Source organism: Anabrus simplex, chromosome 2 (genome assembly GCF_040414725.1).
Source record: "Anabrus simplex isolate iqAnaSimp1 chromosome 2, ASM4041472v1, whole genome shotgun sequence".
NCBI classification, from domain to species: domain Eukaryota; kingdom Metazoa; phylum Arthropoda; class Insecta; order Orthoptera; family Tettigoniidae; genus Anabrus; species Anabrus simplex.
In genome coordinates this window covers 78,602,401-78,630,013 of record NC_090266.1, presented here as the reverse complement: position 1 = coordinate 78,630,013, position 27,613 = coordinate 78,602,401, and the positions used below count along the sequence as shown (strand labels likewise).

At 38.9% G+C, this 27,613-nt stretch overlaps 1 protein-coding gene across 4 annotated transcripts in view; it reads left to right on the top strand.

Annotated features, from left to right (window-relative positions):
- LOC136863855 (uncharacterized) overlaps positions 1–27,613 on the top strand; it is a 311,541-nt gene that overhangs the window by 48,187 nt on the left and 235,741 nt on the right. For all 4 annotated transcript variants that reach the window (XM_067140201.2, XM_067140198.2, XM_067140199.2 and 1 more), the window contains one exon: positions 20,053–20,966. In XM_067140201.2, the coding sequence (XP_066996302.1) occupies positions 20,053–20,966 (914 nt within the window). The remainder of the gene's footprint in view (positions 1–20,052; positions 20,967–27,613) is intronic.

Below are 27,613 nucleotides of genomic sequence, written 5' to 3'. Positions count from 1 at the left end.
TTTTCCATGGTTTCCTATATTCACACCAGGCAAAATGCTGGGGCCTCAGTTAAGGTCATGGCTGCTACCTTTCCAGTCCTAGCCCTTTCCCATCCTTATGTTGCTGAAAATCTTTGATGTGTTAGTGCAGCATTAAACTGTTAACGAAAAAGAATATATGATCTGGTTCATCTCTTTCTATACTTTTACACCGTACTACTATCTACAACCACTCTTTTGCAATCTTTGGTGCTAGGTTATGGAATTCCCTCCCTCCTAATATTAGGGACGTGACTTCTCTTAATAAATTTACAGTGGATTGCTGAAGGTACTTGCTTGATTTATCAAACTGACTTATGAATGGCTGAGGTGTGGATGTTTTGAGTGAATGGTCAATTATTGTTGGACGTAGAATATAATTATGTATTAGAATTAATTTTTGAGTTATTGTAATGATAAAATGTTATTTTATTTATATGTATTAAAATTACCTATTAGTGTTGGGTTAGTTTTAGCGTTATTGTAGACCATGTGATATGGGGCGTGCACCTGTTAGCTTACATTTGGGAAATAGTGGGTTCAAACTCCACTGGCGGCAACCCTGAGGATGATTTTCTGTGGTTTTCCATTTTCACACCATGCGAATGCTGGGTCTGTACCATAATTAAGGCCATGGCCGCTTCCTTCCCACTCCTATCCCATTATTGTCAAAAGACTTATCTGTGTCGATGCCACGTAAAATAGGTTGTAAAAAAAAGTTATTGTAAAGGGTCAGATTTAATTTTACTTATAATTATGTATTAGGATTAGTTTCAAGTTAATGTTTTCATGACTGCAATTATTAATCTATATATTGTTACTTTTTTTTTTACTGTGGTTAAGTGTAAGAAAAGGCCCAGACCCCTAACTTTGCCACCATTACAGATAATAACTGATCTATATTTGCAACTAACACTAGCTTTATTTATTACAAGTGATATTTACGCAGAAATCATTGCAAATCAGAGTCCAAGACATAGCGTCTTAGGTCTCCATCTGCTTTTCTTACACTCCATGACTGAATCTGTTAATGTACTAGATAACAGACCTGTCCTTATCCATTCGCCTTACATGACCTACCACTGAGGCTGTTCCATATACACTGCTTCTGTCAGTGAGTTCACACTTGACATTTTGCCTCTTAATTACAAATACTTTACTGTTATTGTTCCCATGTATTCCTACCAGCAGTCGTTCTCTCTACCTTTGTTTTTTGTTTGTTTATACAACCACTCGAAAGTAATTGTGATCTCTTCATCAATTGTAAGTTTACCTTTAGAAATTTAATTAATTTGGCCCACAAAATCCAGCCGCAGGTGCTTCATATGAGCACATTTTTAACGAGAGAGTATGCATAATTTCAGCAAGGAGGTGGAGCATTTCACCATCAAACTACAAAAGCAGCTGGAATTGATAGGATTTCTAGGAATATACTAAATGCAGTGGGTTGGGATGTAGTGCCATATCTGAAGTACTTGTCCTATTACTGTTTGCATGAAGGAGCTATGCTAAATGAATAGAGAGTTGCTATAGTAGCCCCTGTGTATAAAGGAGAGGGTGATAAACATATATTCACAAGTTCAAATGGACTCTATTGCGATTGACCTATCTAAGGCATTTCATAGGGTAGATGGTGGGAGACTACTGTCATAAAGTTGTTTTTTTTCAAAATGGCACCCGGTAATGACGACGTAGTGTTTTATTCTCCGAGTAAATTAACCGTAAAATGTGACGAAAAGTGCGGAAAATGTCGAAAATTAGTGAAAAATGGAATGTTGTGTGATTCATGTGATCGATGGTGGCATTATAAGTGCGGAAATTGCCCTAGAGACGTAAAAACTAATGAAAATGTTGACTGGATTTGTGAGCAGTGTGTTCGGAATGTTGTTGTTGGGGACGGCGTTGACGAAGCACCGAAAACAGTCAATGAGGAATATAAAAGTGCATTAGAAATTATAAACATTCTAAAAAAGGACAATGAGACTCTTAAAGTTGAAAATCAAGAATTAAAAGAAAGACTGCGATCGCTAGAATTTGGGACTGACCATTCTTCGAGTGATATACCGGTACAAGTAACAAACTCGAGCACGTGGTGTCAAGTAGTTCGTGGATGGCCGGCTAAGAAGAAATCTACAACTGAATTTCCGGAAATAAACATTAGAAATAGGTTTTCTGCCCTAAATAATTTAATCCTGGAAGAAAGTGATCGCGCGCGTGAAACCAAATCATCGCGATCCGTTGCCGTGCAGAGTTTAAAATTTAGGCCTAGAATTCAGATTCAAGACCCAGTTAGGCCTAAATCAGCGAAGGTAGCTGTGTTTGGTGATAGCCAAGGAAGGGGAATTGCGGGAGTGATTAACGACGAGAATATAGCAGCAACCGGAGAAATATATCCAGGAGCTTCTATCAGCAGTGTTGTGGAAAACGTGGAAGCAGCAACTAGGAACTTCGGGAGCGGCGATGCAGTGCTTATCATCGGTGGGACGAACGACGTAGCTCGCGACGACACCAAGAATGTAAGATCACAACTTAAACACACACTAGGGAAGCTGACCCACACTAACGTTTTTGTAGTGAACGTGCCCCACAGGCATGATTTGAGTAGAGACTCGTGTGTGAACATTGAAGTGGACAAGGTCAATACAGATATTGTTAAAATTTGTAAACATTTTCGGAATACTCAGGTTATTGAATGCAGCAGTTTTGAGAGATACAGTTATACAAAACATGGCCTCCATCTAAACAATTCAGGTAAACGTAAGATAGCAAATATTGTTCTAGATTTTATTAATCTTAAGATATGTACTGTAAAACAGGCAACTCTCTTGAGTTAGAATACTGACCAGGAAAACTAGTAGAAAGAGCCAGCTGTACTTCAAGCTGGCTCAGTCAACTAGAAAAAGAAACTCAGGACAGTAAGGAATTTCAAGTTACCCAATTGCAACAGTCAAGTTTTGAGGGAGGAAGGGGGTCTGAGATTGCTCTTGGTAAACTGTCAAAGTGTAGTAAATAAACAATTAAAATTCGGTACATTGATGGAATCTTATGAGACTGATGTGGTGATAGGAGTGGAATCGTGGTTGAAAGAAGGGGTGGGTAATAGAGAAGTATTTCCAGAAGGCTACACAGTCTATCGTAGAGACCGAGGAGATAAAAAGGGAGGGGGGGTGTTTATTCTGGTGAAGGAAACTTACTGTTCACATGAATGGTTTACCGATGAAAGGGATGAAATATTAGGGATAAAATTAGTTTGTGATAATATGAAGGAGGTGGGAATTATAGGAACATACAGGCCTGGAAGAGAGGAAAGAGACATGGAAATCTTTGAAAAAATAATAGATTATACTCGTAAAAACAATAATAATGATATGGTAATAATTGGGGGAGATCTAAATTTGCCTGAAGTTGAATGGAAAGGAGCTGCAAGTGAAGCCCATGAACAGAAACTGGCAAATAAGTTAATTTGGGAGGGAGGATTTACACAAGTAGTACAAGAACCGACACGTCTCAATAACTTACTAGATGTATTCTTGGTTAAACCATGGGAAATTGTTGATAAAACTGAGGTAATTGAAGGAATAGGAGACCATAAGGCTGTAATAATGGATGTAGGACTCGTACCAAAAAGGCTTAATAAGAGGGTTACACAAGACAAGAAATTGTACAGAAAAACTAAAGTTGATGAATTTGGGACTTACCTTAAATCACAATTCAGTTGTTGGATAAGTGAAGGGAGTAACGTGGATACACTTTGGGCTAAATTTAAAGGAATTATTTGGGAAGGAGAGAAGAGATTTGTACCTGTTAAGAAGGGTAAAATGACCTCAGACCCTGTTTATTATACAAGGGAAATAAGAAAATTAAAAAGAAAATGTAGAATAGTAAACAGGAAAATCAAAGAGGGTAGGGAGAGTAGAGAAACTAGAAAACAGCTAATGAGGGAACTGAATAGAGTGAAAAAGGAAGCAAAAGAGAATTATATGAATGGCATACTTCAAGAGGGTAATGACCACAAAGGGAAATGGAAAAAGCTGTATTCATATATCAGGAATCAAAAAGGAAAAGGAGTCCAAATTCCTACAATGGTGGGAGAAGGGGGTGAACACTATTTAACAGATACTGAGAAAGCAAACCTATTTAGTAGGGAATTTAGAGATTCAGTAGATGATTGTCAAGAGTTGGAAACCGAAACAGAAGATAGAGAGGGAGAGAGACAGAGGGAAACAAGAAGCTTCTCATTCACAAACGAAGATATTTTCAGAGAAATCCAACTGCTTCAGCAAGGAAAAGCTGCAGGAAGTGATCAAATTACTGGGGAGGTATTAAAGACAATGGGGTGGTACATAGTGCCTTATTTAAAATTTCTCTTTGACTATGTCATAAATAATAGTGTAATACCAAAGGAATGGAAGGAATCTATAATAATACCAATTTATAAAGGAAAGGGTGATAAAAGGAAACCAGAGAACTACAGACCAATCAGCCTGACCAGTATAGTTTGTAAAATTCTGGAGAGTTTAATATCGAAGTACATCAGAGGGATATGTGATGATAAAAATTGGTTCATGAGGAGCCAGTGTGGATTTAGAAAGAAATTTTCTTGTGAGGCACAACTGGTGGGATTTCAGCAGGACATATCAGATCAGTTGGATTCAGGAGGTCAGTTAGATTGCATAGCCATAGATCTTTCCAAAGCCTTTGATAGAGTGGAACATGGAATATTATTAAAGAAATTGGAGGGAATAGGATTGGACGTAAGGGTTACACGTTGGATAAAAGCATTTCTAAATTCAAGGGTTCAGAAAGTCAAAGTAGGAAATAATGTATCTCAGGAAGAGAAAGTTTGGAAGGGAATTGCACAGGGTAGTATAATCGGTCCGTTACTTTTCTTAATATACGCAAATGATTTAGGGAACAATATAACATCAAAAATAAGATTGTATGCAGATGACATAATTGTTTATAGAGAAATAAACAACATTGAGGATTGTTCAGAATTACAAAGGGACCTTGAAAGTATCCAACAATGGGTTGAAGAAAATAATATGAAGGTTAATGGAGGCAAATCAACTGTTACAACTTTTACAAACAGGATCTTTAAAACTGAATTTGAATATACTTTGGATGAGGTAGTTATCCCAAAAGATGGCAAGTGCAAATACTTAGGTGTGAGATTTGAAAGTAATTTGCACTGGAAGGGTCATATTGATGACATTGTTGGGAAAGCATACAGATCATTACATGTCATAATGAGGCTACTTAAAGGATGCAACAAAGAATTAAAAGAAAAAAGTTACGTGAGTATGGTTCGTCCATTATTGGAATATGCAAACAGTGTTTGGGATCCTCACCAAGAATACCTAATAAAAGAAATAGATAGTGTGCAGAGGAAAGCAGCAAGATTTGTAACAGGGGATTTCAGGAGAAAGAGTAGTGTATCAGAAATGTTAAAGGAACTTGGGTGGGAAACTTTAAGTAAGAGAAGGGAGAAAACTAGACTTACAGGATTATATAGAGCCTATACAGGAGAAGAAGCATGGGGAGATATCCGTGAGAGGCTTCAGTTGGAAAATAATTATATTGGCAGGACTGACCACAAATATAAAATTAGAAGGTATTTTAGCAGAAGCGATTGGGTTAAATTTTCATTCATTGGGAAGGGTGTGAAGGAGTGGAACAGTTTACCAGGGGTAGTGTTTGATCCTTTTCCAAAATCTGTACAGATATTCAAGAAGAGAATAAATGGCAACAGAGAAAATAAATGAAGTGTTAGAGGGCATTTGACCGGTGCAGGTTATTGTAAATAAAAAAAATGTGTGTGAATAAATTAATTCCATCCCCTGGTCTAAGGAGTTTGGACAGCCAAAGTAGGGGACTGCCTGTAGGGGTGAAGTACAGTGGGGACTTCGAGGGCCCTGGGACCGCTACGGTAGCTGTGAAGGCCCTTCAGGAACTCTGAAAAGTGGTGGCAAAGGGGGCTCTGGTTAAGACGCAGCAGGTCGTTATGCTACTTAGGATCCAGAACGGGTAAAAAAAAAAAAAAAAAAAAAAAAAAAAAAAAGTAAATAAATGCAATGTAAATATTAATGTTATACCAGTTTTATAATATCATTTGAAGCAATTCCACATACTGTATATCAGTTGACTATATTTGTAAGTAGTACAGGAGATATTATAATTAGAATTTTGTAAACAATATAAATTTATTAAGGATGAGCTGTGTGTTTAATAGAAAACATTGTTAGCGTAAATTGTATAATATTGTATTATAGGAAAAATTTTCTTCTCTTGTTAATTTAATATTTAGTACTTGACAATAATGTATTTTAGTGTACCATTTGCCACCGAGGTAGACACCTCATTTGCAAATAAAGAGATTTTGATTTGATTTTGATAAATGAGTGCAATTGGACGAGACAAAAGAGCAGCTGAATGGGAGCTATATTTCTAGGATAATAGAACTCAGAGAATTAGATTAGCTGAAACATTTTCCGATCTTGTAATCATTAAAGAGGGGAATTCCTCAAGGCAGTATTATTGGATACTTATGTTTTCTTATATATATGTTTATGTAGAGCAGGCAATAAAGGAAATCAGAGAAGAATTTGAAAAGGCAATCACAATCCAAGGAGAGGAAATCAAAACCCTGAGTTTTGCTGATATTGTTATTTTATCTGATACTGCAGAAGATCTAGAGAAATTGCTGAATGGTATGAATGGAGTCTTGGATAAGAAGTACAAGATAAAAATAACGAAGTCCAAAACAAAAGTAATGAAGTGCAGTCGAACGGAGTCAGGCGACGCAGGTAATATTTTTTGCTTGAATTGGAAGATTAATGGCATATAACTGACGTAGAGGTTGTATGATGATCCCCAATGTTAAGTATTTCAGGACCAGGTACGTTGCGTGGACAGGAGGGGGTGTCCTATAAAAAGGACAGTGAGCAAATGCAGTATGTCATTCTAATGTTATATTATTCTTAATTCCAATCTAATACAAGCAGTCTGATTATAGAATGAATTGCTAGAGTTGGAACTGAAGGGAATACAGTAAAATGTAAGATTTCAAAGGACCTTGGTGCTTCTACATGGCATGGTGTTGCTTCTCAAAACACTTCACATGTAGCGTTATGTTGCACTTTTTGCACCTCATAGGTGCTTTTTTGTGGCATGCCCTGCACCTTATTTATTTCCCTTGTAATTCAATCATGTGATCCACGTGGTCATATCTGGAATCAGAATTTTCTAGTGGCAATGGACTGCACTTTTTTGCTGTTTTTCGTTCACTGGATTGCAAGACAGCAACAGCCACTCGTCTTTGAAAAGTCAGATGATCCAATTTACCTCTGTTCAGTTTATGGATCTGCCAAGCATTTTGCTCACACACATCAATACAGTGCGTGATAAGAGGAAAGTACCATTTTTTTCCCCCCTCAAACTAAAATGTTATAGAGACTGATGTTGTGGTCAGATCTATCAACGCCCCCATTCCACAGTTATACGAATTGAAAAATTCCGGTTGTTCTACAATCACCCTTGTTTTCTCAGTTCTTGAATACCTCTTGGTGAAACGAGTTGGAAGCACTGACACTGCATTTCAAGCATCTGATACCACATTGTTGTCGATCCACTTTTCCACTTATGTGTTTATCTGAAATTGAAACTATCTCAGTTCTTGTTTTTGAGCTCATCTTTAGACAAGAGTGGGCATTTTGACATTCTGTTTGAGCTCATCCAAAAGTGGAACTGTAGTAAAGTAATTATCAAAGGACATGTGATAAGGGAAGGGATCAATGTTAGGAAGTGTATCAACATGTTGGATAACTACAGCTGGCCCTAAGGAGAGCTCTTTCCTGTAATTTCCTACTGCATTGCCTCTTGCTCCTTGATATGGTTCCATCCATGTTACATATCCTGCACTGGTAGCCCCAACCCAAAGCTTGAATCCAAATTTGATTAGTTTCCTACGAATGAATTGTTTACAGCCATTCTTTCCAAAGTAGCAAACCATAGCCTTTTCGACACTGTGGTATTCATAATGAGGTACAAACTCCTGAAATCTTTTATTCAACAGTGTAATGAGAGGCCTGACTTTGGCAAACCTTTGTTATCTAAATGCTCATTGTCACAACAATGAAGATGGTTCAGAATTAATTCTAAGCGATTTCTTGACATAGAATTAGCAACAAGTTCGTGGTAAGAATCACGACTACCCTCCCAGTACATTCTCCTTCTTGAAACAGATACTGTACCCTTTTCGTGGTATAAGTACATCAATTAGATTAGAACAGTCCTGCAACATGACACTAGAATGGAGTACCTAGGATGAGATTTTCGAACTAAGCCCGGGGTCGAAGTCTCATCTCCCCTACTGGAATAACATGCTAGCTGCATCGGTAGAGCATGCGGGTCAGTGGAACGTCCTAAAGGGCAGTGAACTATTCATACAGTAGGGGAACCTTAACTATGAGAGGAATGCTATTTACCTATGAAATGAGAAGAATGAATTATGGGTTTAAAAAAAAAAAAATTTTAATGCCAGAGAAAATACATGGATATGCGACAATATTAAACATGTAAATTAGACACTGTAAATTTTCTTGAGTGTGTGACTGTCCTCTTTAGTCCTTTCTCTAGATTCGCAATTCACTCTGAAGATATTCAAAACACTTTATGCACTAGTACCGTTGTACACAGGAATAATTTGATGATGGCGTATCTTGTTTTACTCGCCTTATTTACACTATTAAATCATATATTCAATTAACAAGTTGTCGTCCTACCGGCGAGAATTAACATTAGCTGTCGAATGAACCAGGTGCGACATATTCTGATATATGAGCTTGTTTAAAATATCTGAAAGTCGTATCACTTATTAGAAAAAATCTATCTCGCTATCTCATGAAATGAGTAAATATTACACATCGTATGTTCCAATGGGATGTCACTTAAATATACACACGAATTGGACATTTGTACAACAATAATCCCTGTAACGAATAATATTTAACGAGCCAAAGACCAACACAGTATTCAAATAAATATCACTCCTGTAAATAGAAGACAATAAATACACTAGACATTCTCAAGATAAATTACGGACGGTGGCATCCGCCCATAGTTGGTGGCAGTAGCACAACTGCCTCTGGTGCTGCTGAGACACAAACTCGTGTCCTGTGACAATAGTGAAGCACGAAGTCAGTCCTGAAATCCCTAGTCGTTTTAATTAACATAAATTGGGAGTTCTCTCATTGATTGGAATTGTAGATTTACCCAACGGTGTTTATTTCTGACTGGTTGTATGTAATATTCATACTGGAGAAGGGAATTGAGCCTTCTAACACACGTTCCCCGCACTCTGTGATGACAGTATTTCACACCCCTCCATACCTGGCTGGATTTTAAATCCCACCGGTCAGCTGTTAGCGTTGCCCTTGTTTCTCACTCTCCATTTCTACTCAAGAAGACTTAGTTGGTCCCGTTATCCGGCCATCTCGGCGCTTTGCTTTAAATCTCATATTATCCTTGGATACCATTCGCATCAATTAAACACATCGGCTTGCATCTAGCCTAATTTATACCATCTGATGCGGAATGGACAACATCGCGCATATCATTTACTCATATGGAGAGAGGCTCATATTTCATCAATTATATTCCTTATTCACATGAATAGCTCGATCCCACTTCTCGGCATACCCAATACATACATATTATAGAAGAAAGAAAAGCCCTATCACTCGGGACAAAATATGCTGACACTTGCGTTCTAAATAAACTCAAAACATTATCACACTTCACTTGTCACATTGTGGTTTCTTCTTCACCATACTTAATTTATACAAGGGAATGACCTAACACATTATGTGAAGCACCTATTACAGAAAACTTTGAAATTTCTAGATTACTCATATTATTTATTATCGATGATACATGGAGTGATTTTACACTAATATTTAAAAATCCCTTTAATTCCCATAATGCTCCACAGTAAGTCAAATCTAGGGTCTTAAATGTATCATGCACTAATTCCCACAGTAAATAAAGAAATACGGTCACAGACCGTGAAGAAAGTCAATATAAGCCCTATCAATAACTACTACCACCCCTTTGACAACAACAAAATCATATCCTACATTTCTAAAGAATTGGCGTGTATTAAATATTTACATTTTTACAGGAAATAGACTTTCAAATAGTTTTACGGTACTCATCTGTCTGGATCACACCCACAGCTCGCCCAAGAAGGCACATCTAGTCGTTTAGTCGCACATTACGACTGCATCAGCAACCTGAAGTCCTGTGTTCGGCTGCCGCTGAGTTGATAGCATGATGTCTTGACCTCTCGTACAATGTAGGACATTCTCAATATTCGACGGCGTCTTGACTGGATACAGGCCTTCCGTTCGATCCTCTTCTTCCTTGGGGAATGACGTCACTGGCGCACAACACAATGAGGGAATCTGACTTAATTATAATTGCGATAAATGGCAACACATTATAATTTCTACGATCAGAGATACTCATAGGCTCGAGTCCTCCAATCAAGCATCGGTATTGTCCTGTAGTCCGCTGCTTTCCCTATTGGCCATCTGTTCCACTGTCGGCAGTTCAGGCCCTAATTATACACGTTCGCACTTTCACTGTTATTAGAACTGTGAAGCTATCTTTACGAACGTGGTTTAACTTTGCCTAATTCAGCACTAGTTTATGTGGAGTACAGATTAGCTGCTACGCTTGGGTTTTCTTAGCTGATATCGCCCTGAGTTTATAAATCGTCACTGAGCCGCACTTTCTCTTACAACTGATGGCTCATCATTACACAGTAATTTGAGCTCCCATGTTACTCCTTTGGCAATTGATATGCTTGTGAACTTAACTTACACGATCGCACAGCCTACTAGCGCTCGACTTTATGTTCTCTTTACTCGCATATTTGTTCACTTAAGCATTCCGCATATCATATGACCGTCATAATTATGATTAAATGCCGTACTCTGTTAATATCGATAAACATTCACTCCACTGTCACATAATCATATCACTGATAGAACTTCAGCTATGTAAACACTATTTAAACAATTACTGACTGGTCACACTTTGTAGCACTGAAACATAGAATACTGAAGAGTCACTCACAACAGGTACCACCTCACAATGCAACTGGTAGAATTAAACAAGATTCTTGCCTCAGTTTGAACCCCCTTTTTATAATGAAAACGTGTCAGACTCGAGAGATAGGGTAAGGCTCCTCCTTGCAAAAATCGCTCCGTTAGCACGTAGTTCCCAGGATCGGTCAAGGCATCAAATTAAAGCTTGATTACCCGAGTTTCCACTGATCGATTGTCATTTTGATCGCTTCGCGCATTTTGCTATAATCTTGAAAGCGCCCTTTGATATCCCAGTAGGGGAGGGGCTTGTGACAGGGTTTTGTGGCTTCGTTCTCGCTGACAGCTTTCTCCAGGCGGTGAACACCTGCTAGGATGTCTGTGAACTGCGTATATTATCCCGTTAGAATCATGTAAAGGACTTCTTGCTGTCAAAAATTACTATAAAATTCGCCGCTTCTAATGAATCTTGAGTCTTGAAGATCTGCCTTGTATTACGTGAGCTATGTTAATTTTATTCTGGAAACCAGTTGAAGACAGGGCATTGGTAGTGGTGTTTCCATGGGAAAAGAAGCGAAAAAGTGATATTTGCCAGGGTTGAACACAGTGTTTGTGACCTACTTAGCAGCTTGAGTATTTCTTTCTCTGTCGCGCCTGACTGAGAGCGCTTCTGCCCAGAGGCGAAAGTATGACTCGTTATAGCAAGTACGCGCAAAGAGAGTCTGGTGCGTGGGGCTGGCAACTCGTCACTCGTATCCCGTGGAGGGTAAACGTGTGCTAACTTGGGCGCTAATTAATGTAGGAGAGGGTGGAAAATGGTATAATTCATCTACAGGATACCGTAGTACACTCTAAGTGATGTGATGAATGGTCACAATATGTATCCACTTCAAAGCGAAAGCACTTTAAATGTTCTAATTTCATTCTCGGAAATATCTCCGAACAGTCCTTGCGCGCTGCGTAACGGTTAGTATGAGTGAAAAGAAGTTCAATTATTTCATCATCAAACAAAGATGCAAACGTTTCTAACGGAGTGAGATTATTAGGAACAAAATCCAAACTAGGCCATTCAATGTTTTCAGTTTCCAAGTCATGTTTTGTACACATGTATGCAGTTTTAGAAGACACGGTCAATTTCGGGTGGATTTCCTCAGTAATGTTGCAGTTGGAAGTGTTATTTACAACTTCTTCATTTACTACATCGTCTTGTTCATGGAACATCATTTCAGCATCAGCACGTAACTGTGATCCAGGAAGGTGATTCATGTTCAAATCGTCCTCTTCACCGGATTCCTCATCAGTAACGATGTCATACATGGAACTAGGTGGTAACACAGCAACAGCAATCTGGTTCTTCCTCCGGAATTGACAAAATCTTTTTCAGAGACAAGCTGGAATAGAGGAGAAACGAACTATGTAATAGTACCCCTTATGCCCACTGTCCTATAAAGAGGACACTCAAATATAAATAAAAATCACATAGCCAGTTATTCACTACCAAGAACGGAGAGTTCATATATTAATTACTCGTACCTTTACCAACATATCACACCAATTGGATTATAAATATCAACAAAAAGTACTGTGTAACTTACCTTTCATTCTTCCGGGGCACAAGCTTTTCCATGATGCCAAAGCGTGGTTATAAAGCTATCAACAATGTACAGAAACTTCTTTAAACTGCTTGAAACCAAAACAAATGGCAGTTTATATCTTTAGTGTGCTACAAAGAAAACAATTAGCACCAATTCATGTCTGACAGCTTAGGTAGTAGTAAAAGCTGGTAGGTATGTCTTCTGTCCTTAGAATAGGACAGTGGACAGATCTGGGTTAAGGAGGTAGATGAATATTGTTACTTGGGCAGTAAAATTACTAACGATGGCAGAAGTAAGGAAGATATAAAATGCAGACTAGCACAAGCAAGGAAAGTCTTTCTTAAGAAAATACATTTGCTCACATCGAACATTGATATAGGAATTAGAAATGTTTTTGAAGACTTTTGTCTGGAGTGTGGTATTGTATGGAAGTGAAACATGAATGATAACTAGCTCAGAAAGAAAGAGAATGGAAGCTTTTGAAATGTGGTGTTACAGACGAATGCTGAAGGTGAGATGGATAGATCGAATCACGAATGAAGAGATACTGAATCAAATTGGTGAGAGGAGGATCAACATGGCTACATTTGACGAGAAGAAGAGATGGAATGATAAGACACTTTTAAGACGCCCAGGATTCTTCAGTTGGTTTTTGAGGGAAGTGTAGGTGGTAAGAAAGATAAGAATAGACTAAGGTATGAGTATGAGAAGCAGATTAGAGCAGATGTAAGATGCAGCAGTTATGTGGAAATGAAAAGTTTAGCATAGGATAGGGTGGCATGGAGAGCTCAGTCATGAGCGAGACAGGGTGCAGAGTGGATGCGCTAGCGGAAGTGTTGAAGGAGTGATAGAAATAACAGTACAACAATACAGGTTAAGAATAGGGTGCTGGAATGGTGCAAAATGGAGTTGGAAGAAAGCTGGTGCAGGTAGAGGAAGAGAGAAAAGCAGCTATGAAGAGCTGCTAGAAATTGTTGTGTGCGATAGTGGTCACAACGTTGCTGGTGGTAGGAGGAGTGGAGAAGAACCTGGGCGCAAATACGGGACCATTCGGATGGAATTAGAAGCAATCAAGAGAGTGGTAAAGGAAGTGAGCAAAGGAGAAGAAATTAAGGATATGTTGCAGGAACACCGATCAACCTAATTGAGGTAGATGAAGGACTTAAAAAAAATCTTAATTAAAGAAGAGATTGATGGGATGAATGACAAATTATCAGACTTGGAAATGGAAGTAGGGAGTTTAAGAGAGAAGGTGGGTGCATTGGAAGAAGAACTGACAGTAATGAAGAGAGAAGCAAGGCTGGCGATGCAGGAAGCATCAAGGAAGAATGTGTTTATTTATGGTGTATCTGAAGAGGGAAAAAATCTAAAGTGGAGTTAGTGTTGAAAGTGGTGGACATAATTTCAAATAAAATGAAGATGAACTTTTCAGAAGTCATATTGATGACATATATTGAATGGGAAAGAATAAGAGGAACAGACCGGTGAAAATGAGACTGATATCAACCCTGATGGCTGATATAATTCTAAGAAATGGTGGGAATTTGAAAGGATCCAACATATACTTGAAAGCTGAAACAGGAAAAGTGGAGAGGAAGTAGATGGAAATTTTAGAGAGACACACATGGAAGGGAAGAGTGCAGGGATTGCGAGTCAAAATAGTAGGGAGATGTTTGGTTACATCGGACAGGAATTGGACCCGATCGTGGACAATGGAGAAGTTCCTGATGATGGAAATAAGAGGAAATGAGTTGCGGAGTGTGAGAGCAAGACGTCACCGGCGGAAAGAAGAAAGACAGGAGTGACAGCAGTGTCAGCAACCAGATGGTCGGGAATGCAGAAACTTTGATGAGCCAAAACAGCGTAGAGGTGAATGAATCAAGAAATAAGACACGAGTGGTGCAGAGTTAAGTGAGTGTGAGAGATGAAGGGGAGAGAGAAGGCAATAGGAGGCAGGGCAATAATTCAACCTCACAGCGTAAAGGGAATACAAAACGGAAAATGGAGAGAAGACAGGTGCTAAATAAGGGAAGATCGACAAGTTGGAGAAAGATTTATGGGGAGGGAGAAAAGGTTCTGGCACCGAGAAAGGAAAGGAGGAAGATAAGAAAGAGAAGGAAGAGGAGAGAGATGGGGAAGGCTTGCAAGGAAGAGTGACAAGAAGTAGGGGTGGAAGTGGAGAAACACAGAAGCAGTGAGGGGGAGGGAATAAATAACTAGATATGGCGATAGGGCTGTTGAATATTGAGGGGTTCATGGGGAAGCTAGGGAACAAAGAAATTGTGGAATTAGTAAAAGATTTTGAGATAATTTCTCAAGGAGTAGAAATTGAATGGGACGGGTATAGAGTAGTTAACGTGATAAGGGAAAAAATGGGGAAGATGGGGAGAAACCCAGGAGGTATAGTAGTTTTAGTAAGAAATGAGATAGTAGGGAGAGCAAGGTAGAGGGGGTAGTATGGTTTAGAATTAAAGTGGGAAGAGATGCACAGGAGGCAGTTTAGCACTATTATATAATCATCTTAAAGATTCAGTTTATGCAAATATTTTTTGTTGTTGTTGAATTTGATTGAAGAAATAAACACGATTAAGGGGCTGTATGTGGAAGATGGAATGATTTTAGTTGGAGATTGGAATGCAAGAGTAAGCAAAAGAGTACCAGATTATGGGAGAGAGTACACCGAAGTGAGATGGTACCGAAGAAGGAGTAAAGATAATGCTATAAATAGATATGGAGTAAGGCTGTTAGTTATGTGCTATAGAAAATGCATATACTGTATTTATAAACGGGTGGATGAAGGGAGATTGTAAGGGGGAACTGACGTACATCACATAGAAAGGAGAGAGTGTAGTAGATATAGGAGTAAGCTCGGAGATAGCGTTAAGGAGAATGATGTTTCGAGGTCTTGGAATGTGGGGCAACAGAACACATGCCCATTAATATAAAACTAAGAGGAGAGGATGATGAAGAGAGGTGGGAAAAAGAAGGGAGGGGTATAAGAATGAGGGATGGAAGTATATCTGGAACGATACTACGAGAGAGAAACTGAGATTGGAGCTAAAAGAGAGTGGAGATATCTTAAGGGTAGAAATTGAAAGGGCGTTGGAAGGAAATGACATGCATAAGGTGCTAAAATTAATAGAACTCTCAGTATGGAGTGTGGGAAAGAAAGTGGAGAGAAGAGAAGGGAGAAAAAAAATAAGAATGGCTGGGTGCTTTGATGAAGACTGTAGGAGGAAACGAGAATTTGTATTTGGAGCTCTGGCAGAGTTTAAGAAGGGAGGGGAACAAGAGAAGAGGGAGGAATATTGTAAATTAAGAAGAGAATACAAGGAGCATACCTGCCAACCCTTCCGATTTACCCGGAAAGCTTCAATTTTTTAACTCGTCTTCCAATTTTCCGATTTATTTTTACTTCTTTCTATTTTTGAGCAACATAACCTCCAGTACGTCAAGACTCTTGCCCTGGTATAAATTATTGTGTGCTTGTGTAATTTTTTATTTGTGAATCCTTGAGAAATTTTAGTTTTTTCTCCAAAACTAATTGCTTATTGCTCATTGCAGCTGATACTTTCTCATTAACGAATTTAGAATAGGAGTCCTATTCTAAGTGAGGCATGCTCGAATAAATCTCTAAATGCACATTATAAAGCTGTACATTCAAAAATGCCTTTTTGTTATAGTGTAATTTGATTTCGTTTTTCAATCAAATGTCATTTACTTTCTTTTGAGTATTCAGCAAACTGGAAGAAAAATTATTTTTCCTTTGTGAGATTCTTAAGAATTTTGGAATTAGATTATTCTTTAAACATTCTTTAAGAAATGTAATGTCCCTAGATATTTTATTGACCTTCACCTTGAGATTAAGAAATCTATTCCACGAACCTGCTACGCAGGCGTAGCAGGGGGAGAGGTGATACTCCCAGGTGGCGGATAGGGGGGTCCTAACCGGCTTGCCGGCGGACTTGAGGGAAATAAACTACCTCTCGTGGACCAAACACACTACCCCCTGCGGGTATGGGACGCACATGTAGAATACACCCGCGGTATCCCCTGCCTGTCGTAAGAGGCGACTAACAGGGGCCCTAGGGGCTCTCAACTTGGGAGTGTGGTTTGGTGACCACGAGGCCCTTAGCTGAGTCTTGGCATTGCTTCCACTTACTTGTGCCAGGGTCCTTACTTTCGTCTATCCTATCCGACCTCCCTTGGTCAACTCTTGTTCTTTTCTGACCCCGACGGTATTAGAGCATTCGAGGCCCAGGGAGTCTTTCATTTTCATGCCCTTCATGGCCATAGCCTTTCTTCATCCGTCACTTCATTTTCTTCTTCTTCTTTTCTCTCTCTTTCCCCCCTGTGGGTGGGGGACGCAGACGAATAATACACCCACGGTATCCCCTGCCTGTCGTGAGAGGCGACTAAAAGGGGCGTCCAAGGGAAGATTGAATTAGAACCATGAAACTACTTTTGATTCGTACCAACACGTGGGGAACACCATGGGTTGCCGGTACTTGCGAGTAGTACCACTAAATTCGGTACACAATAGGTTTGTGATTAGTAGCAACAGAGAGGGGTTCACTGTGGTTTTCCAGTACCTGTGCGTCGTACCCATGTGAGCAATACCACGGGTCTGGGCGTTGCCTGCGAGTTGTATCACTATACGAGTGACACCGTGGGTCTTCGTTGCCTGTGATTAGTTCCCACTATGTGAGGAACACCACGGGATGTGTGGTTAGTACACCTAAGTGAGGAACCTCATCGGTTTGCATTGGCTACGAGAGGCGCCATTGTGTGAGAAACACCATAGGTTTGCGTTACCTATACGAAGTACAATACTTGTGAGTAGTACCATCTTGTGTGGAACACCGTGAGTCTTTGCTCCTTTTGATTAGTACCCCGACATGACAAATACCATGGTTCTACTTTACTCGCGACATGTACCATTCTGTGGGGCCTTAGACGTAGATTTTGCACCCCTTTAGACATCAAGCATCATTGTGCTTTACATGTGGTGCCTTGGTCATTAATACTATTGTTTACGATCTTTTTTTCAGTCTGATCCACTGTTTTTCCGTTTCTTTGTTTGGTTGTTTTTTGTTTTCTGTCTGGTTCATGTCCATCCCATCATTATTCATGACATTTGTTAATTTTATTTTGATCAGTGGATGAATTTTTTTTTTTCCATTTCGTACCATAGGGGCCGATGACCTAGATGTTAGACCCCTCTAAACAACAAGCATCATCATCATAAAGAAATCTATTCTTCGAGTTTGCCCTGTTGGCTGTAACATTACAAGTTATAAATCTCATTTTACAACCGTATTGGATTTCAGAGTAATGAAAAAAACCAAAAAAACAAATTTTGCTATTTTTACTTTCACCAACCCAGCTATTCACAATGTCACTAAACCATTAAATAAGCACAATATTAACATTGCATACCGAACCCGTAACACCAACCGTAATATCTTTTTCAATTCCAACTCCGTCAATACAATTTACGACAAATTCTCAAACTCGGGAATATATAGACTCAAATGCACACAGTGCAATTTTTCTTATATAGGGCAAACTGGCCGCAGTTTTAGAATAAGGTATTTAGAACATTATAATGCCCTGAAACACAAAAAGCATTCCGCTATGAGTATTCATATGAGGGACACAGGGCATAATTTCAGTACTATCGATCAAGATATGCAAATACTCAAATACGTAAATAAAAGCAGTTTAATGACCGGGTATGAAAATGCTTACATTTTTTTTGGACCAATACTTTAATAAAAATAGTAATTTAAATGATTTCTCGGACATTAACAGCCCCATAATTCTAAAACATGCGAAACATGTCCAATTTGTAATTAAATGGTTTCATCCTAAATATAAGGATTTTGTGTATTGGAAAGGTGTTTTTTTAAATATAATAATTTATTAGAATACAACAGGGCGATAGATTCTACCAGATTGTAAGAAACCTTGTGTGGAATAGGGAGGTACCAAGGAAGTGTAAAGAGATAATGTACAAAATGTATTTTGCACCCATATTTACTTATGTGAGGGAGGAGAGTAGAATTCAGGCCAGTAAAATGAAATTCCTAAGAAGTATCATAAGAAATATAAGGAAAGACAGATTGAGAAAGGAAAATGTGGGAAACCTCAGAATGGAAAACTTAAATGAGAGAATTGATAGGAGTAAATTAAGAAGGTTTGGACATGTAAAGAGGATGGAAGAGAAAAGAATACCAAAGCAGATGATGGAGACGAAGTTCTTGACCCAGCAGGAGCTGAATAAGGCGAAAGGAGGACGATGTATAAAAGTACATTAAAATAACAAACCTTGTGATTTTCTAATATCTTAGCGGCTTTGAATCTCCTTTTTTCCTCATATGCTCTCCTGTTTCTTCTTCTTCTCCTGCTTCTTCCTGGAATTTTAACATTTACTTCATTACTTAAAGACTAAGCTCAGTTTTATGACCAGATGCATTTCCTGCACCAATCCTATGTAGAGGTATGTGTTCTCTATTGAATGTTTCTGTCATGGGTGGTAGTGTGATGTGTTGAATGTACTGTAAATTAAACTATGTATCAAGATGAATGCAAACATCCAGGCCGAACTGGATGAATTAACTAGATGCACTTAACCAAAGGCCATTGTGCTGTCCATTGAGCCAGGGAGGTGGACTGCTGTTTCTGTTCTAGAACATTAGTAATCTTAGAGAGGACTAGGTCATTGATATTATCACCTAGTTCCCTCTGTAGTAGCCATTGTTTCAGTTCTGATCGTTGCATGTGAGATTTTCAAGACACCGAACTCAATAGCTGCAGTCGCTTAAATGTGGCCAGAATCAAGTATTCAGGAGATAGTGGGTTCGAACCCTTTTGTCGGCAGCCTTGAAGATGGTTTTCCGTGGTTTCCCATTTTCATACAGGGTGAATGCTGGGGCTGTACCTTAACGCCATGGCCGCTTCCTTCCCACTCCTAGCCCTTTCCTGTTCCATCGCCGCCATAAGACCTATCTGTGTCAGTGCAACGTAAAGCAACTTGTACAAGAAAAAATGTCAAGACAGAAAATCGCATCTTTTTGGTTTGTGTTCCATGAAAAACTGGAGGTCCTGTGACATCTGATCACATAATACGACAATTATGTAATACTGTAAGCTCTTGACTTTTTTTTAAATTCTATGCAGTGTTTGTGCCTTAGATTATTGGAGAATTTCATCTGAGACAAGAGTTGTATATTTTATGTAGATTACTGGAATAATTTTCCTAATGTCCTGAGTTAAGAACTATGTATTTGTACTTGTGTACTTTAAGCATTTTAATTCTTTCTTTTCAGAAGTAAGTATGAAGTGGACCATGAAAGAAGAGGCCAAGAAACAAATGGGAATTCTCCATCATTTTTGGGTAAAAGGAAGAAGAATCGTGAACATAAACATGGTGCATACTTACAAGAGTGGCTTGAAAAGTCTTCGCCATTTCAGCAAAACGAAGGAGCATATGCCTTTGAGCCAGAACCTGTGGATAATTTCTTGAATCATCAATCTTCCACTTACTGGCAACCTCATGTACCTGTAACAGGCCAGCGACTGTTCACTGCTGTTTCCGATCCAGCTGTGTGCCGATATTCTGTTCCAGTTGGTTATTCCTTGGAGCCTGTTTCTCTGCCACCTCTACCACTCTACCCAGTGTATCAATCTGCAGTACCAATAGCTCCTGGTAGAACAAGCTTAAAACCACAAGTTCGACTTCCAAATCGAGGACGTCCATCTAGGAGGACACATAGAGGACATACACCAATGTATCCTCCACCAGTGTGTGGTGACGGGTGGCAAATAAATCGCCAAAATCCAAGAGCTGTTCCCTGCAATAGTTTTCGCCGAGGTGCCTTATTGGAGACTCAGCCAAGTGTAGATGTCAACAATAGTCAGGAGTATACCAGTTTACCCCCAGTTACTCAGTCCGATATCACAAACCCATCTCAAAGAAGATTTAGTGATCCTGGTTTAGGTCCAATTCCAAACTGTAATGAAAGCACCGATGAAAGTTCTAATTCATCAAGTAGCAGAGGCAGTTCACCTACTGCTGTGGGCTTGGTGTTAAGTTTGGCTGAGCAAGTGAATTCTCTTCAGGAAAGTAATAGGATTCTTTTCAGAGAACTTCACGATACAAAAGTTGAACTTGAATCCTTGAAACTACAAGCTGCTTCATGGAGGCAGCTTCCACCTGACTATGAACCTGGCATGCTCTCAGGTAATACTGGAAATAAGTTATCTTAGGAATATATAACAGCTGTTGTATCGACTTTTATTCAGGAGTGTTTAAGAGCAAATCATCTTATACATTGTTATTCACATTTAATCTCTGCAATGATTTTTTTGGTAACTTGATGCTAGAGTGCAGTGAATGTTTCTTCAGATTACCTCCAGTTCGAGGATCTGTGACCTTTGAAGTCGTAGTTCCTAGTAAATTCACTATGTATTTCTCTCCTGTATGCTGTGGGAAATATAAGCTCACCAGACAAAAAATTAGTCACCCTCGTGTGCATGCACAGATGGATCGTTAAACCTGTACAGATGGCGCAGCGAACGAGTCCTGTGCTCTATGTGAACATAAGGCAGTAGTGATCAGTGAGATATTAATGTTTCAAGTGGACAGCATTGGTAGATGTAAGAATGTGACAGAGTGACAAAAAGGGGCAATCGTGTTTGGCCGTGCCCATGGTCATACAGTGTGTGAAGTTGCTGGATTTGTTGATGTTTCACAGCGGACTGTTCAACGTGTCCTCAAGCAGTGGTATACTTAGGAAACACATCAGAATTCTGGTTGGAAATAGGTCCTTACTGAGAGGGACTGGAAATGCTTTTCACGACTTGTGAATCAAAATGGCTTCCAAACCTGATAGGAATTGCTTGCAGTTGGTGAATGAATTTTCATCCTAACCTGTTAGCGAGAGAACATTGCGACAGAAACTGCATACAATGAACATTTGGAGTCGGTCACCTCGCAAGAGACCATTGCTCACACAGGCACATAAAGCTGCGCGTCTTCAGTGGGCGAGAAATCGTTAAACGTGGTCAGTAGCAGACTGGCGGAACGTAATGTGGTTGACGAATCATGTTTTTGCCTGTATACCAATGACACACATCATCGAGTGCACTGAAGGCCAAATTAAGCATTCATCCTGGATGTATGCAAGGTCAGGTTCAAGCCTGAGGTGGGTCTGTGATGTTTTGAGGGTGTTTTTCGTATCATGGATTGGGCCCACTCACTGAGGTGACCACTAGCATGAACCAGCATGTTTATTTAAACATTCTGGATGATCAGGTGTTGCCTTTCAGTCAACATCTGCTTGATGAGTATGCTATTGATACCCCGATTTTTCAAGACGGCAACACCAAAGTTCATCCGGCTGGATGTATATGTGACTAGTTTTATGAACACTCCCCCACCCCTACCCTATTACATCTTGATTGACCTGCAAAATCACCTAACTTGAATCCCATTGGAAATCGGTGGGGCGTATGGGAACAGCGCGTAAATCACAGACATCAGCATCCCCACATTTTGATGGAATTGCGTGATCAAATCCTCAGCGAGGTGGATGGACGTACCTGAACAACCTTGTGGACTCACTTCCTAACCGAATCCAGGCGGTTATCAAGTCCAGAGGCAGAGTTACACGGTATTAAATAATGCTTGTAATGATTTGTCCAGGGGTGATGAATTTTTTGTCCAGTGAGCTTGTCTATATAATGTATTCAGTAGTTTTATTATTTTGTAATTCTGTTGATTTTGAAATTCTGGTATTTCTTTACTGCATAACTCTCTTGTAGCCGTTCAGACAGTAAGAAAGTTCTTCTTTTTAGAAATGTAATTTAAAATAGTGTAAATATTTCACAACGTACTGTTGCAAACATTTGTTGTGAAAAATTAATCCTAGAATCCAGTGTTTTTCTTCAGTGTAGCTGCAGTTAGAGTCTATGAGCTGTGAAGTTTTTGTCTCTACATTGCTCAGAATTTAAAACAGTTTATATTTATATATCGGTCCTGCCCAGAGTAACAAGGAAATGCACTTTTAAATTTTCTGTCATTTCTGTCTGTATGTACGTACACGTACATACGCTACTGATGGGCATTCCGAATGAAAACTATTGAATTATTCGATAGTCGCAAAGTACTGTTTCATTCATTTGTTTTCAACAACATTCAATGTTTCATTCCGTCTATATGATGCTGAATTCTCCTGTTGTAGTTGCTCCCACCTCGCTCAAAACGATAGCATGTAAGTCGAATGTTACAGAAACGATGGGAACCAATGCAGTAGTATTACGGTCTAGGCGAGTCAACTATCGCGCGTGTATTTTAAACATTATCCAATGACGGTCCGTAAATATTGTTCCCTCCATTACACGGGCAATCGTCAATATTTCCGGTATTTGCTCTGAATAATTTCAAAAAATTGTCTCCATACAACTTAAAAACTGGAGAGCAAACTGTCAGTATGTGTCTGATAAATGAATTATTTTTTTAACAATAGTACAATGCCAGTAATTAATAATGTAAATTCTCTTCCCATCCCAACCAATGAAATTAACCAATTCTCGTGGGTTTACTCTCAGTTTAGCATTGAACAGTATTGTGAATGCAAGTTGTGCTGATATTTTAATTAAACTGTGTGTGGTGTTTTAGGTATATCGAGTAGATCATACACTCTAATATGAACAGAAAAAATAGATCAGCCGTTTGGCACCATTTTAGCAAAACCTCAGAATTTTCTGCGAAATACTTAATTTAAATGCCGGATCAATACATCAAATTTAAGGGATCACTTAAAACAAAATCATTTCATTGCTTTTCAGCAATCTGATAATATTGATAGTATTGATTATTAAATATAGATAATCCTCCTGAACTTCTTAGTGAAAAAAATATCTCAGTGAGACAACAACTGTCAACTTCTCCTAATTCACTTCCATCTGTGATCATCCCTGAACATTCTGAAGGTATCATGACTTCAAAACGAGGCTCACGTCAGCTTACACTCCGTAAGAGCTTCAAATGTGGTGAGTTAACTCCTGAAAAAAAGTGAAAAGACTCGATTCACTGGTGGCTGAAATGGTGAGTGAAGATTTACAACCTCTCTGTATTGTTGAAGACAAGGGATTTGTTCAATTAATTCATGAACTTGAACCACGTTACACATTGCCCAGCAGATGTCATCTGACAGGAACAATATTACCAGAACTGTACGATCATGTAAGGCAGATATTCAAAGAAATCTGCACTTATCATACTGTATGTATCGATCACAACAGATATCTGGACCTCTTTAAATACAACATCTTTTCTGTCACTGCCCATTATTTGAATAGTGAATACATTTTACTGTCAAAGGTCCTTGCAACAATTGAAGTTGAGACAAATCACACAGCTGTATACCTTGCAAGTGTCATAAGAAGAGTTCTGGAAGAATGGCGTATCATGGACAAAGTTGTAGCTGTTGTTACCGACAGTGGAGCAAACATAAAAGCTGCAGTGAGCAATCTTGGTATTCCTCACCTACCATGTATAGCACATATGCTGAACCTGATTGTACAGAATGCAGTGACCAACACAGACAATTTTGACAACATTCTCAAGGCATGCAGAGGACTGGTAACCCATTTCAAATCCAGTGTTACTGCATCAGACAAACTACGAGGAATTCAAGCACAAATGTGAGTCGCACAGTATAAACTGAAGAAAGATGATGTAAAGAGGTGGAATTCAATATACTGTATTACATGCTGGAGAGGTTGCTGCAAGTGAAGGAATCTCTTTCAGCTGCTTTAACATCTATACCTACTAGTTCACCACCTCTTACTGCAGAGCAGTGGTCAACCATTGAAGACTGTATGGCTGTATTAAAGCCAGTGGAACTTCTGACAAGGAATTTTCTGCAGAAAAATACCCAACAATTTCAAAGGTCATTCCATTAGTCAGAGGGATCCAAGTAACTTTGATGCACAAAGTGCCACAAACTACATTGGGAACCACATTGTAGAACAACCTTCAACAAGAAGTCAATAGAAGATTAGGACAAGTTGAGAAGATGGACATCAAAGCATCTGCAACCTTACTGGATCCTAGATTTAAGAAGGTAGGATTTGGAAATGAGACAAATGCCGAGCAGTCTCAGAAACATCTGATTAGTGAGCTGTCAACACTTTGTGAGAGACAGATTACAGTAGAAGAACAAATTGTCTATCCTACCACTACCAGCACTAATGACATATATTTGGTTCTTCCTAGAAGATAAGCTAGCAAACTACAAATGCAGAACGAATCCAACTAGCAGTGCAACCATCATGCTGCAACAGTACATTGATCAGCCATTTGTGGACATAAAAAGCAGTCCAGCAGAATTCTGGAAGAAACACAAATCTGCCATGGAACTCTTATACACATTATCCCAGAAATATCTCTCAGTTCCTGCAACATCTGTTCCAGCAGAAAGAATATTTTCGAAAGCTGGGCAGATTATGAGTGAAAGAAGAAACAGGCTGAAAGCAAAACATTTAGATCTTTTAATATTTTTGAAGACAAATCTTTGATTATTGGAAGACAGTGGTAGCCTAAGTGTCTGATTAATTATACCGCACCGAGCTCGATAGCTGCAGTCGCTTAAGTGCGGCCAGTATCCAGTATTCGGGAGATAGTGGGTTCGAACCCCACTGTCGGCAGCCCTGAAGATGGTTTTTCCATGATTTCCCATTTTCACACCAGGCAAATGCTGGGGCTGTACATTAATTAAGGCCATGGCCGCTTCCTTCCCAGTCCTAGCCTTTCCTGTCCCATCGTCGCCATAAGACCTATCTGTGTCGGTGCGACGTACAGCCAATAGCAAAAAAAAAATTATATTGCAAGTTTGATATGTTGTTTTAGTTATCCTAACCTGTCCTCCTATGTGCTCAGAATGAAAACATTTGATCTACCTACTTTATGTACTTTTTACCACCACATATTATTAGTGACTGCACATATAAATGCTTATTGCTCTATTTATTACATGTGTGTTTCATTCAGTTCGCAGTTTGGTTGTATTTTTTTCGTTAAAATGTCATTTAAAAAATATAAATGTAAGTATCTAAAAATCTATGACAGCTTTGAAGAGAGCTATGTTTAATGGCTGTTTGCACATGTATGTTGTTTGACATGATACAGTAACATTAAAATAAATAAAAATGTATTTTACTGTACTTCCTCCCATGAAGAGAGACTGCCTAACCTAAATCTGACCAAGTGCACCATTAAATATTTCATATTAAAATAAGTACAGTATGTGGTCCCAGTGTCCATAATGTTAATAATGAGTACTCCATAAATTGTTCATAATGATTAGCACAGATCTTGTAGGAGCCAAAATTGCAAGGTCAGAGTAAATATAAGACTGTACACTGTATAGTAATTAGTAACTACCGTAACGAATTTCAGAAATACGGAAACCTAATGAAACTATAGGATAAAAACATTCGGTTGTGCTCCTGAACTATCGTTTAACTATCGATAGCAGGAAACATTCGATATGCCCATCACTAATGTACGTGCATCATGAGAAAATGGCTGAAGAGAATTGAATGAAAATCGTTATGCAAAGTCGGGACATGTGGAACTATAATATTCATACTGAGTGAAATGGTAGTTTAGGGGAAGGCCTAAAATTTAATTCTCAAATATTTATCTTGTTAGTGGTCCTATTGATAAATAGTACATAATTAAAGTTATATAAAGAATTAAATTTCCGAGCATTTATGTCTACATTTTTACATGGCTATGATAACAGAGATATTCAAGAGTTTCAATTTTTGTTGGTAAGTCCATAGGCAGAATAACATGTTTCATTCAAAAATGCATCCTCAGATTCTATCAAATTACTTTTAACCATATGCACGGTGGTCGGAAACAACGTGAACTGGCAACATTTAAGGAGTTACGTCTTTCTGGTCTGGATTGCTCCGATAATATTCAACTATTGTAACACATGTGGACGAAATGTTGATTTAATTTTTGGAAGTGGAAATAGCATCTTTTGAACAGACAGTCCTCATGTAGGCTTTACAAGCCGGTGTTGCAAAGTCTGCACGTGGCTTAAGATCAGCTTGAGAGCTATGCCGAGAAATCAGCATCAAACGCGCACACACCATGGGTTTCAGCCGGTGTCACCATAGCGCGCTTGCTATGGCGCAGTCCTGTCAGTTCAGAGGTTCTGGTTCAAATCCTCCTCTTGTGAAGTTTTTCTTCGATTGGTGCTCTCAAGACAGTCTTACTCTTGTAGATATAGCAATACCGCCTCATATAGTCTATTTGAATTCGCCCGCGAAACTATCTGATTGGCTAACTTCACCAACGATCATAAACCCTGTTCGCATTGTTTACGACCACCCTATATAGTAAGCATGTGGATGAAGAAGTAAAAAACAAAAGTACAAGGTAACTACCAGGTTGAATAAGAGGAAAAAAAAAGCAGTAAAGAAGGTAAATGGCAAATGGAGAGCATGAATTAAGTATGGAATTCTGGACAGTGAGGGAAAAGAAGGGAGAGTTTCAGGCTTTGAGTAAAAGCAAGCATGATTATTTGCCTCACTGAAAGTTTCGGCCTATGTGATAGTTCTTAGTTTGTTCACAGCTGGAAAAAATTGCTGCTCTCCAATTGTTTACCATACACTAAAGGCCGTACACTGAAAACATTTTGTAAAATGGGTAATTTAATGTTGAAAACTGTCTAATACCCTTTTTGGGTGGAAGACGCATATGAAGAATACACCCACGGTATCCCCTGCTTGTCTCGTAAGGGGCAACTAAAAGGGGTGACCAATAGATGATTGTATTAGAACCATGAAACTACTTGTGATTAGTAC